The 12,868-nt window shown below is 39.6% G+C and overlaps 1 protein-coding gene across 1 annotated transcript in view; it reads right to left on the bottom strand.

The window, feature by feature from the left end:
- Positions 1–12,868, bottom strand: part of LOC137999719 (WASH complex subunit 4-like) — a 43,650-nt gene that overhangs the window by 10,784 nt on the left and 19,998 nt on the right. The window contains exons 17-27 of the mRNA XM_068845582.1: positions 12,307–12,355; positions 9,646–9,701; positions 8,168–8,290; positions 7,279–7,341; positions 6,841–6,957; positions 5,207–5,299; positions 4,780–4,855; positions 3,021–3,175; positions 2,423–2,497; positions 1,081–1,275; positions 1–137 (exon numbers count right to left, since the gene is read on the bottom strand). The exon at positions 1–137 is cut by the window's left edge and continues 84 nt beyond it. Of these exons, the coding sequence (XP_068701683.1) occupies positions 1–137; positions 1,081–1,275; positions 2,423–2,497; positions 3,021–3,175; positions 4,780–4,855; positions 5,207–5,299; positions 6,841–6,957; positions 7,279–7,341; positions 8,168–8,290; positions 9,646–9,701; positions 12,307–12,355 (1,139 nt within the window). The remainder of the gene's footprint in view (positions 138–1,080; positions 1,276–2,422; positions 2,498–3,020; positions 3,176–4,779; positions 4,856–5,206; positions 5,300–6,840; positions 6,958–7,278; positions 7,342–8,167; positions 8,291–9,645; positions 9,702–12,306; positions 12,356–12,868) is intronic.

Below are 12,868 nucleotides of genomic sequence, written 5' to 3'. Positions count from 1 at the left end.
ACTCTGAACTGATCCAGATACGTGTGACCATCGGGCGTTAAACCCAGTTTGCGAATGCCTTTGTTAAACTTCTCCGCTCGTTCAAACGGGTATTTCTGATCACTCTGTGCTTTGGTCTCTTTGAAGAAGCGAATATCCTACAAGGAAATCAACAACAAATACAACTGCAACGAGAACATTATTTAAAATGTCGTAGGAACTCCAACGACCACTCGACTAACGGCGCAAGCTAAATGATGCTTTCAGACTTTTACCCTTTTATGATATAGGCACAATAGACCTCTTTAGCTTGTACGTTTTGTTTTCCCATTTCAGACCACGTGATGTTCCCAAGGGAATTTTCCTTTTGTGTTTTCATAAGTTATGCATAAAAGTGCACGTGCAGATGACGACATTTGAAAGAAACGGTTCCCCAGAGTAACATCACGTGGTCTGAAATGGGAAAACAAAACGTACAAGCTAAAGAGGTCCATTATCAAATGCTCCTGCTTTGAAATGAGTACTTAGACTTACATTTTGTTTACGAGCGCTATTTGAAACGGGTGCTTATAATAAAACATGGCGGTCATTTAATAACGTGGAAACCTTGAGCCGGGCCAGCTGCCAGTTATTGATACAAAGAGCTTTTTTGATTGCATCAGTTGAAGAGCAGTTTTCAACGTAATCGCTCAATCATCGGTTCCAGTCCTTTCTAAGCTTCGACTTCTTCAGGCATCTTCACAACCGCCTAAATGATGACATTAGAGCGGTTTTCAATTGAGTGTCGAAAGTAATTAGCGAATTGCTTTGGTTTTGCATTTACTTCACTCAGTGATTGGTTCAAAGTTTTCGCGCCATTTTTTCAACCAATCAGAAGTGAAACCAAAACCAATTGTGGCTCGCGCGTGCACATTTTCCCGCCCTTTGTGTCGGCTACGTGTAATTACTTCGAGTTTTGATTGGTTTACTGGATTGTCTCCGTCCTTCTTGATTGGCCAAAGCAATTACTTTGGTTTTGGTTTTACGACACCCAATTGAAAATCGTTCTAACTACGATCCTTGTACATCCACAATTCCAAAGATGAATAAATGAAAACGTACCTTGATGAGGCGAGCTTTGATGTGTTCATCGTACAAAAACTGGGAAAAAATGAAGAACTTCTTGCGCAAAAATTGATACGTGAAGTTGACAGTGGTGTTCATGATTCCGGAGCCGTGTGTGCGGATAGAGTTCGCAATATGGCGGATGTTAATCGTGTTCAAGTGTTTGTTGTTTGACGCTGTTTCCACGAATATCTGAAATCATTCAAGAACGACTGAAGTTAGAGGTGCGCAGGAAAGATTGCACAGAACGCCTACATCATACACAGGGCCTGTTTAAAAGCAACAGGCCTGTAATATAGGTGTAATCTTGGCCCAGTGCCACAGGTGAATTCCATTTCTGATTTATGGTCCCATGATACCTTAGCAAAGAACTCATCTCCCGCGAGTCCACCAGATCAGGTAATTAAATGCATTATAGGAAATTAACGCTCCATGAACTTAAGGTATTGGAAATTAACGCAAATTTAATGTAAAACGACTTTAGAATAAAGAAAATTAACGCCAAGGAGGAGGTAGAATATAACAATAAAGGAAATTAAAGCGATTGAGACACAGTTCGTGGTGACCATGGGAACAAATTTATTCAACACAGGATGCAAAAAAAAAGTCACTGAATAAAACTGAACCCTCTGGTCAACAAAACAGTTTTCAAAATTCTAATAAATGTTTAGGTTAACGGAAAGAAAGAAAGCTTGTACCGTACTTTTTAGGTGTCATGAATGTCTGGGAAGGTTTCAAAATTAGAGTTAAAATAATGGAAATAAAGAGCGCGGAAATTAACACTGCAATTTATTAACGTCGCGGAAAATAACGCTCAACATAATTAATTTAACAAATCGCGTTAATTTCACGGAGGTTAATTTCCTATAATAAGGTAAATTTTGACCTCAGCCGGAGGATAACTATAAAAACTAGAAGTTGTTGTACCTTACAAATGCAAAGTGCGGGCAACGTTTCTTACTCTTCATAAAGCGTGTTTTTTTTATTATTAATTGTAAAGGTTTGAGGGTCTGTAACAAGACTGCGCAAAATAAAAGATAACGGAATGCAACGAGAGGAAAATGATAAGGTACTTTGTATAGCAACGGGCGAAAGGACATCTAAAATATCAAAATGTTTTTTGCAGTCTACTAGGCGTCAATGTAATAAGCCAGCGTTCTTGCCACAGGGAAGGGAGGCATGGGTTTAGGTTTACAGCGGTTATCCTTAAAAGTGCACGACAAATAGAATGTTCCCGAAAATTACGAGTTTTTATGGCTGTGAAAAAACCCTAATGCCATTAACCGAGTTGAGAATCGAGATCCTTTCGTCGTCCTCAAAAATAGGCTCATACTCTCACCTGATTGTTGAGGTTGTACAAATATCGAGACACAAAGACGTGAATGTTTCGCATGATCTCCAACACATCTAATCCCTAGGAAATAAAAGCATTTATTGTCCGTAAAATGTAAACACCTAAGATTAATAGAAAACAAAAAGAATTTGACGATATGTGGGGAGCTTATCCAAAAGGTGACTTTCACTCCGGCTGGAAGTAATAAACTTGACGCAAGGACCATAATTCCTATATCATAAATAGTCGGCGAAAAGAGTGCTACCTAAAATCGTAAACCATTAAAGGAGACAGATAAAATTTCGGGTTCAAAAGTTGTCTCGCACATATACGACGTCTCAACTCCCATTCCGGCAGCTTTGTCAAGTGACTGATTTCTAACGATTGTCCCTTTGATTCGGATATTGCACTACATGAAAAATGTCATGACCTTGAACCATGTAAACAGTTGCAGCCGGAGAGCAAACCTCGGTAGTGTCAATTTTTAATATCATGCGCACGCCGAATTCAGCAACTGCCTTGATGTGGTTTAATACTAACCTTCTCGCTTCTAAATGCCTGATTGTAAGAGAGTGAATAACTAAGTGAGTGATGTATGAGTTACCTGTTCTAATGTCTGACTGGGCAGATGAGCCTCAGTCATTTCCAGTCCATATTTCTGGCTGGCCTGGTTCCTCATTTCACCGTACGTCCGCCAATCATGAAGTGCCACCGTAGTGAGGTTATAAAACGTAGTGTCCAAGTAATGGGCCACGTGTTCTGTCGGAAATAATTGAAAACAGAGGCAAGTACGTAACAAATTACGGTATGTAGGTGGGGATTGCTTCAGTATTGGGCGCAGTTTCCCACTGGTAACGCTTGAATATTTGCCATTTCACTTTTCAAAAATGCTACAGTTGGAATGCTGAGTTTTTCTATGAAAGCGAGAAGGGGATATATATTAGTTAAATTTACTTGAAACAAGGCCAAAACTTAATCGTACCAGAAGACTTCGCCGAAACAGGGAAATACTTCGGATCTGAAGAGCTTAAAGTGCTACTATGATCAAAAAATCATTTTCTTATTTCCTTCAGATTTTGAAAGCGTGTTCTCTGAACACCTTACTGGCAAAAATTTTGAGCTTTGATTTTTATCCAAATTAAGGCTGTTTATTTTGAGTGTAAGGTTTGGATTTCACGGTCCGCCATTACTCACGTTCAAAACTGACCGATTGGACCTCAGACGGTTGGATCTAGAGAAAAGTGAAGTCATTTACTCACTAGCTTAAATTTTCAACGTGTAAACGTAACTTATTATATATGCAAAACACGAGTTTAAAAATCCGAAACCTGCATATTAATTCAGCCGCGTACACACACATTGCATTTTTAAACCAGCGAGTCTTTGACGTCATTTTCTCCTCGACCCAGCTCTCTCAAGATTCTAAAGTTAGTAACGGCGGACCAATAAATAACAAAACTCCAGTTAAAATAAACAGGTGTCTTTTTAAAATCAGAACTTAAAACTTGGGTCACTTAGTGTTTAGTTGACATAGTTTTGAAATCCAAAGAAGAAGAAGAATTACTTTTTTGGTCGTAGTAGCACTTTAATTTTCGTAAATGTTGACTGAGGGACAAGACGAGAATTCAAGAGCAGGAATCGAACGAATGATCTTCCAATCAGTAGTTTTGATAATCCACCACTGCGCAACAGCAGAATTGAGGAAATGAAGACATCGTTTTTTCCCAGTGGTAACATTTCTTCTTTCCATTTACCGGGAATAAAAATTACCATCGCATTCATTACAAACGCGAGAACGCACCATTTCGATAAACTTCAGTCCAAGCACTATAGCGGGACAATAGGCCATTTCCGATTTCATGTCTGCCTCCTCTTCAAAGGGAGTCTTAGTGAGAAGTTTTTGTGATGGTAATTAGTTCTACTTTACATATGAATGAAAACTAATTTTCATAAGAAAAACTTCGCACTTAGACTCGCTTTGAAGAGGAGGCAGGCACGAACTCGGAAATGGCCTATTGTCGCCGACGGGTATCCTACAGGTTTCGGATTTCTTCCGAGTATCCTCGAGTCGCCATTGAAAATGAACCGTTTCTTCGCATTGAATGTTTATTACACGAACAGGTGCGGTAAAACGTAGGACCTTCATATTAATAGTTCATTCACTACAATCGCTCTCGTCACTTGTGGGTGTTGCAAAGCGGGATACGCACACGGAACTGAGCAGAACTGATGCTCATTATGCAAAACTAACTATGGCTGATTTTTTCCCCTAATACTTAAGCTTTCCCCCGACTGCAAGGGGGTAAGAAAAGACGACACACGATCAATAAAATAACAAGATGAATAAAATTCTGGGGACTCACGTTTGACGTTTACAAACTGATGAAAGAATCTGATTGGCCGAATCTTCAGAAACTGAGAGAGGTCTCTCATTCCAACCTAAAGTACACAAAAACAAAAATAAACCAATGTCGATAAAATAAGATTCACTTTCCCGCGAATGGCAAAAGGCTCTGGGTACAGTGAACTCGTTTAGGGAGGATTAACAAAGTCTATTTCTCAGCGACGCAAACGATTCTTAAACTCCGCGGTTCTTCACTTCATGTCGCTATTTTCCCAGGCTCCCGCAAAACGTACCGTTTATCGACAACTAAACTTTTCGTACGTGGAATCGGATTTCCTAACACTTAACAGTTGTCGATTCAATTAAGTTATCGACTGGAAATAGTTGGCGATTTAACAACTTGCTTCGTCAGTCGGAGGCCCTCCGTTATAGTCGTAAAAACACACCTTAAATGGATTTCTGTCGTCTAACTGAAGATGCTGGTGAATATGAAGACGCAAATCAGTTTCAATGTCACGGCATAGTGGCTGCAGCAAATGCTGAAAAAAAGAAACACGTCCCTCGGTCAAGTAATATGAAATAGGCCACCATGTTTGACAAAAATAAATACTGAAGGCGACGATACAATACAATACAATAAAAGTTTATTGTGAAAATACACTTAGCTACAACAAGGGCGTGCTTTCATAGACGTAACCAAAGTCGGGGTCTGTGGAAGGACGTCAGCTAATTTACAGGTATTCCACATACAAAAAATTTAAAATTTAAAAACTAAAAGTGGAATATATTGTAATTAAGATTATAACAGTGAAATCTAATAAATATATCTTATATCTAACTAAATACTAAATTCAATAAAGAAGCGTCGAAATTATAAAAATTGTACTAGGTCAACTTGTCTAATAGATCTCTTAAAAGACTTAAAATTCGTTATGTTTCTAAACATAAACCTCCGCGGCTACCGGGATTTATGTGCACGTTTGTTATTTCTAAACTCGGCTTCGAGAGGTTTTCTCCGGGTAAACCGGTTTTCCCCTCCCGACATCACAAAACAACTTTTCAATAAATCGGCTTTGAATTTCTGTCATTTGCAGGCTCTCCAATCAGTAGAGCTTTGGGCTCAGCTTTACGTGCTTGAGTTATTCATATTAAATCAAGAATAAAGAAGGACAAGGAGAGGACATTTCAGAGAAGGAGAAAGGGGCCAAAGTTTACAATCTTAAGGAGAGGGGTTACTGCGATTGAAACGATTTCCGTGTCAAAGCGTGGCTAACACTAGCGACGCAAGCACATACGCATGCGCAAGCGCCAGCCGTGAGCATAACAACTCTCATTTGACGGTGAAAACGGCCTCGACGCAAGTGTAAACACAAGCGCAAGCACAGACACAAGGATCACAATGTGTCCTTTTCTTGTGCTTGCGTTCAAAACACGGCATAAGCACAAGGAAATTTACTCAGTCTGGCCGTGTCTGGCCAGCTAAAGCATTCGTTTCAGATATTGACCGAGTCGAGCACGGACTAGCAAACGTTGCGAAGGTTTTTATGCGTGTTCTTAAGCTCGTGTCGACGTTCGATTTCTCAGAATAGGGAGCTTACGAAACGACGACGCCGACGGCAACGACGACGCTACAAAACAATAGGTTTAGTGAGCAAAAACAATGGCCCTGCACGCTCTGCACGTGCGTTTTACATTTCGGTACATTTCTTTGCCGTCATCTCCTAAATGACAACGTGAAATGACCAAATTCAAGGTTCTGTGGAGGACGTTAGCACATGACGATGAATTTTCAGTTCTCTCTACACGCTTCCAACCCACTCATACCAGTTTAATTCCTCGACAGTTACTACACAATTTTAACGCGAAACGACATGAAATAGTTTTGTAGTGATATGAATAACGCGAACTCGTATTTTTAAATGAAGTCGTCGTAGCCGTCGTCGTCCTCGTTTTATAAGCTCCCTAATAAGCTACTTACGCTTGCGTTTGTGCTTGCATCGCTAGTGAAGAGCAGGCTTACGATTGCAGCAGAAATTCCTGATAGTTTTGGCTGCATGTAATGTAAATAGTATTCTCTTACTTCATGTAATGTGTCGCTAATCTCTTTTTCAAACGCATCTAACATGACCTGCGGGACCGACTCATGTTTGACTTGCTGGAGGACTGGGACACAATCACCAAGAGCGCTGATCATGTACTAAATTTTGAAGAACAAAGAACAAAGAATAGTCAGCTTTAAACGCAAGAGGACATTATAGCCTTAAAATTTGTGATATAAAGCAGATTTCAGTTGAGTGTCAGATCAACCTCATTGCTTTCTTTTTCTTGTATTCCCCCTTGTGATTGGCTGAAAAAATCTCGCGCCAAATTTTTAGCCAATCAGAGGCAAAACCAAAGTCAATATACGTTCTCCCGCGCTTTGCGCCAGCTCCATGATGTATTGCTTGTTGCTGTGATTGGCTAATTTAACATTTGGATGGTAAAGAGTTTTAAAGACCGAGATAAGGTAGCAACTTACGTGAATTCGATGAACATCTGTAGCACTTTCATATAAATCGTCCAAATAAATTGGAAGCACGACCTGCATGTTCAAAACGAAAGAGAATGAAAATGAAATGAAGCGATTCCAGGGGTGAAATTTTTTCTTCTTTTGTCGTTGTTGCAGTGCGGCCTTAGTTAAGGTTGAAAAAGGCGACGGAGGAGGACGAAACAGAATTCGGGGGAGGCAGAATGATTGTTTAAACTTTTAAGGACAATAAAATGCAGCCATTCACGTTTCTTGCGAGGTTACCTCGCGAGATAACCTCGCGGGACTTAAAATATGGAGGTCCCGGGTTTAAGTCCCGCTCTGACCAAGTGGCGGTGTTGTCCTTCAAAGTCCAAAGTTCACCTTAGCGGAGACAATTGCAGATTCCCTCCCGACACTTGGGATTCTTAGAAATTTGTTGAGTTTGTGTCTATTATTTATTCCACTGGCCCTGAAAAGCCCCGAGTGGAGCGGTCAATTAAGTTACTATTTATTTACGAGTACATACAAGTTTTAGGATTCAGCAGCATTCATTGCCTTGTTTGGGTCAATTGGAAAGATGACCAAGTTTAAAAAGTCCTTTAATTTCTTGAAGCCAATTTGTTTGTAACAGGATACTATAAGCTCGTGTGTGAATCAGTCAAACTGTAGAACACACATGACGTCAGCACACCTCCCCGGAGGGGCAGTCCAATCGTGCTTGAATTTCGTGAGCCTATATCCTTCTACTTGGAAACTTCAGAAAGTTGTTGCATGCGAGCAAGCTCTCTTGAGGGGATGGGGGGAAGAAAGAGGGGGCTATTGTTAGCCTAACCCTTTCCTTCTTTCCTCCCCCATCCCCTAAAGACTGCTTGTTCGAAGGCTGAGAAAGTTGACCCACCCTGTGCCAGTGTAAGAAGCCACAGTCGCAGGCTCTTTTGACTCTTGCTCTCAGATCGCTAATGATGTTAATTCTCTTCATTACACTGGTCAGACTCGTCATCTCTTCATCACGAAGGGATTTCTGTGTCATGAAAAAAGCAACAATTAAATCCTAGAAAAGTTGCAAAAAGTGGCGCTTAGTCACTGAGATCTTTTGGTTGTCTAACTGACCACGGTTATCCAGGAGACCAGCGATAAGAGTCTTAGGTGGCAGTGTCATGCAGTTTCATTCATTTGTCATTTGTCAGTCAGGGAACACCTTGACATAGAAAACAATTAACTAAATCTTGGCCGGCAATAGGTTAACATTTCTACTGTACTTAAACTGTCCACTGCTGTCTTCAGCTACAGCTAGACTTGATTGAACTGTTTGCATCTTGAAAAAAGTTAGATAACCGGAACTGTGTTTACCATTAAATTCTGATTTAACTATTGCGTTCATTAGACACGAAGCAATTATTAGAGAATGGGCGTTTATAATGTTACAACAGTTTCAAGTATAACAGCTAGTTCAAGTTTCAAGTTTTATTTATTTACAGCAAACAGTTCAAGTTATTACGAGGCTGGCTTGCAAACAGCGAAAAGCTAATCGCGGCAAGCCAGATTGTACACAGAATTATTTAGACATTTTTTGTTAAAGGAATAAATGATTATTACATACAACAACGACATGTAAACATTACTCTTCGCGCTTTCAAATATTTAGAAGGTAGAAGGATTAAGGAGAAAAGGAGAAGAAAGCAGTCTAGGTAAAAGAAAATTATGTAAAGAGGAAAACTACAGACTAAACTTAACTACTTCTGTTAGAAATTTAATTTTTCATCTTGTTAATTAAGGTATCTATCTCGGCAAAGGAGTTTTTCAGTTTCTAGAATTTTAATTAGTTTTGTTCTAATAGTTTTTTTAAAAGAAATTCTGGATACGTTTTGCAGACTAGTTAGTATCCCATTGATCCCAGACATTAACAACAACACGTGAAAAGGCCGTACTTTCTGCGGATTGTTTGGTAAAAAATTGCTCAGATGTTGATGAGTGTGTGCCGCTGTAACAATGAACATTAGTAATTTTGGAAAACAAATTCGAAATTTTAATCGGTGCAAAATTAGTGTTGATGTCATACATCAAATTAACAATTTTCTGATAATATATAGGAATTTGAGCGGTAGAAGTTTTCCTTCCAGGAAAAGAGGTATTGCATGCTCCCTTGCTTGAGCAAAGTGAATAAGACAGAATACACGTTTTTGAAGGACAAGAACTTCATTTAACAAGGTTTCAGATGCATTTTCCCAAGAAGTTAACCCATACGTTATATAAGGTACAACGAGGGACTTGTAAATATTAAGAAGAGTTCGATTAGGAACAATATGTCTTAACTTCGCGATTAAACCGACAGTTTTGCTAATTTTTGTCGTGAGGGTATGAAATTAGGAAACATACAAACTGTGTTCCAACATGAATGCCCAGCTGTGTGACAAGACGGCGCTCCTTTGTGGCTAAAACACAACAAACAAACATACATACATACAAACCTCTCTGTGCAACGACTTAACACTAATATTTTCAAGTAAGGATGGATATTAATTAAAGTTACATAAAATACATAAATCAGCATGACAAGTACTGAGTACTGCCGCAGCAGTCCGTGATAAACGACTCGGCAAAGATCATCAGGGATGGCACTGTGGTGGGAGCACTAGCCTCCCACCAATCTGTTCCAAGACAGTTTTTTTCTGCCGGGGTACTGTGGTTTTCTCACTCCTCTTCTAAAAAACCAACCCAGGAACGATTTGCAATGAGTTGATTTGAATTTTGTACAGTGTCTTTAACAAGTGCCCAAGCGCTAAATACAGTTGACACTAAAGGACGGAGCCTACTATTGTTACTGCGCATACGTTCTGCGCATCTCGAGATACTCAAATTTCCTACGGCGAGTGAGTGCTTACTAAGTTTCGGAGAAAGCAAAACTTAGCAATTTTTCTTGGTATCCAAAAAGGAATTTGGGGGCAACCATGTATTTTTCTGAGATAATTAAGCTTCAGTTTGGAAAATAACGCCATACATACCTTTGTATTTTAAAGCTTTTTACAAACATCGTTGATTAATTGTCTTTGAAAAATGCGTGGTTACCCCCAATTTTCTTTTTGAATTTCAATAACACTTCTTGAGATCTGCTTTTCCCGCATACTCAAAAACCGCACAAAAATATCTTTGAATTAGTAGACACCGTCCTTAAATGAACCTACAGTAGGTACGATTTGATAATAGTTGATGTCAATTCCGTATATTATTAAAGGCACTCCTGGCATCTTCACGGATAAGGACTATAAATTGCAAGCCCTGTCACACTCCGTGAAACATAAAACAACCGACACACTGTTTGCAAAGAGAAGAGAGCATCGACCGTATTCACAAATGGCGACCAATAAATTATTCCTTTTGTCCTTGTGCTAATAGGGCAATTTTCAATCGAGTGTCGAAAGTAATTACCGAATTGCTTTGGTTTTGCATTACTTCACTCAGTTATTGGTTCAAAGTTCTCGCGCCATTTTTTCAACCAATTAGAAGAAAACCAAAGCCAATCGTGGCTCGCGCGTACACATTTTCCCGCGCTTTGCGTCGGCTACGTGTAATTACTTCGATTTTTGATTGGTTTACTGGATTGTCTCCGTCCTTTGCGATTGGCCAAAGTAATTACTTTGGTTTTGGTGTTACGACAGTCGATTGAAACTCGTTCTAAGCCCAACTAGCCTCGTTTGCATGGACAAAATACAAAAGAAATGTTGCTTTACAGCGAGGCTCGTTGCTCTCATTAGCACGAAGACAAAGGAATAATCAATTGACCGCCAATTACGAAAACGGTCTATGGAATTCTTGGTGTTGTGTGGTCTGGCGTAATCTCTCTCCAGCAAACTGAGGCCAAGTTGGAAGTGATGTTTGCAAAAAAGTTCTGGCTCCAGTTGTTCAAAGGATGGATAGTGCTCTCCAACGGATAAATCACTATCCAGTGGATAAGTAATAGCGAAACCGATTGCGCTATCCAATGGATAGTGATTTATCCGGTTGATAGCGCTATCCATCTTTTGAACAACTGGGGCCTGAGGCCCGTTTCTCGAAAGTCCCGACTTTTTTCGGGCCCGAAAAGCCATATTTGAAACTGCCAACTGCCTGTTTTAGAAAGCCGATTTTTTAACATGTCTTAAAGGTAAAAAAGAAAAATTACTATGAAGTTTGACAACTTAACTCCTCTCCGTTCTTGAGATACAAAGGGCATTGTGACACCTGAAAATGGCCCGTTAATGTTTCGGGACTTTCGAGAAACGGCCCCCTGGTGTTTGCGGCCACGAAAGCATAAATACCTTAAGTCAAGAGGATTATGCTTAGAGCTGGAACACCAAGTGCAAATACGTTTTTTGATGAATGTCAAACTAAGAGGGAAACTGCTTTGGTTCTGCATTAAAGCACTTAGTGATTGGCTTGCATTGGTCACGTGAAATGTATCGCGCCACATCCTGAGCCAATGAGAGGCAGAAGCGATTAGCTCATTTTCCCACGCTTAGAGCCAGCTGTATTTGCTTCGCGTTATGACTGGCTCTTTCTTATGTTGACACCTGTTGTGATTGGCCACTTGAGATTATTACTTTGTTTTTGGCTTTGCAGACACTCAAGGAAGCAGGGCTGGTGCAGTGGTGAGAGCACTCGCCTCCCACAAATGTGGCCCGGGTTCCGATTCCCAGACTCGGAGTCATATGTGGGTTGAGTTTATGCCAAGATAAAAACCTCCTGTTCAATCCGCAGTTTAAATTTATGTCTTTCATATATGATGTCCTTATAAGTATCCAGGTTTGATAATTCATAAAACAACTGTCAGAAATAGCTCAATGTCCAATCGGATTCTATCCAAGGAAGGCCACAAGTACTTGCATAAATTATCATCAAATAAATCTTCCGTGATCTATTTTCTGAAAGTTACTTTTATCATCTCCAAACTTGTTAAAGGCGTCATGACGACACCGATACATTGTTGGTTGTTAAGCATTGTTTTTTTTCCTTTAAATATGATGTCACTTCAATAATTATTTTTTGCTTTGAGTCTTATACCTGGTCCATTAAGGGCATTCTGTACCAAGACAAGGGCCGCCAGAACATCCTACAAAAGAAAAGCTGATCATTAAATTTCTTTCGATTTCTTTGGGGTTTCATCCAGAATTGGATATCAGAGAATCATTTTAACGTCACCTTGTTAAACTCTATGTTCAAATTTGATTGCTGGAAGGGATACACATAGATAATACCCAAAGCCAACGGCCTTATTATTATTTCAGATTCGCACTTCAAGGTAAATCAAACCCCAGTGTTTATTTCCCTAACTTATTTCATGGTTCACAAATTGTCCTAAGTTAATCAACAACCTTTCTTAACTCTACCTTTTAAAAATGCTGAATTTAAGGCTTAATTTTCAACTAACAATACTTTTTTTTCTGCAGCCAACTACACTTGTATCAACAGTTGTTAGCCTGTTGAATACAGAAATTGACAAAGAGGATTGAAATCAGCCAATTAAAACGCTTAATAAAATTCAATAACGCATTCAGCAGCAGGGATTGACAGAAGAGAAAAACAAAACCATTGATTGGAATTTGATCTGTAGAGTTCACAAGTT

Source organism: Montipora foliosa, chromosome 4, assembly GCF_036669935.1.
Source record: "Montipora foliosa isolate CH-2021 chromosome 4, ASM3666993v2, whole genome shotgun sequence".
Taxonomy (NCBI): Eukaryota; Metazoa; Cnidaria; class Anthozoa; order Scleractinia; family Acroporidae; genus Montipora; species Montipora foliosa.
The sequence above is the reverse complement of the archived record's forward strand: the minus strand, read 5'-3'. Positions and strand labels throughout refer to the sequence as shown.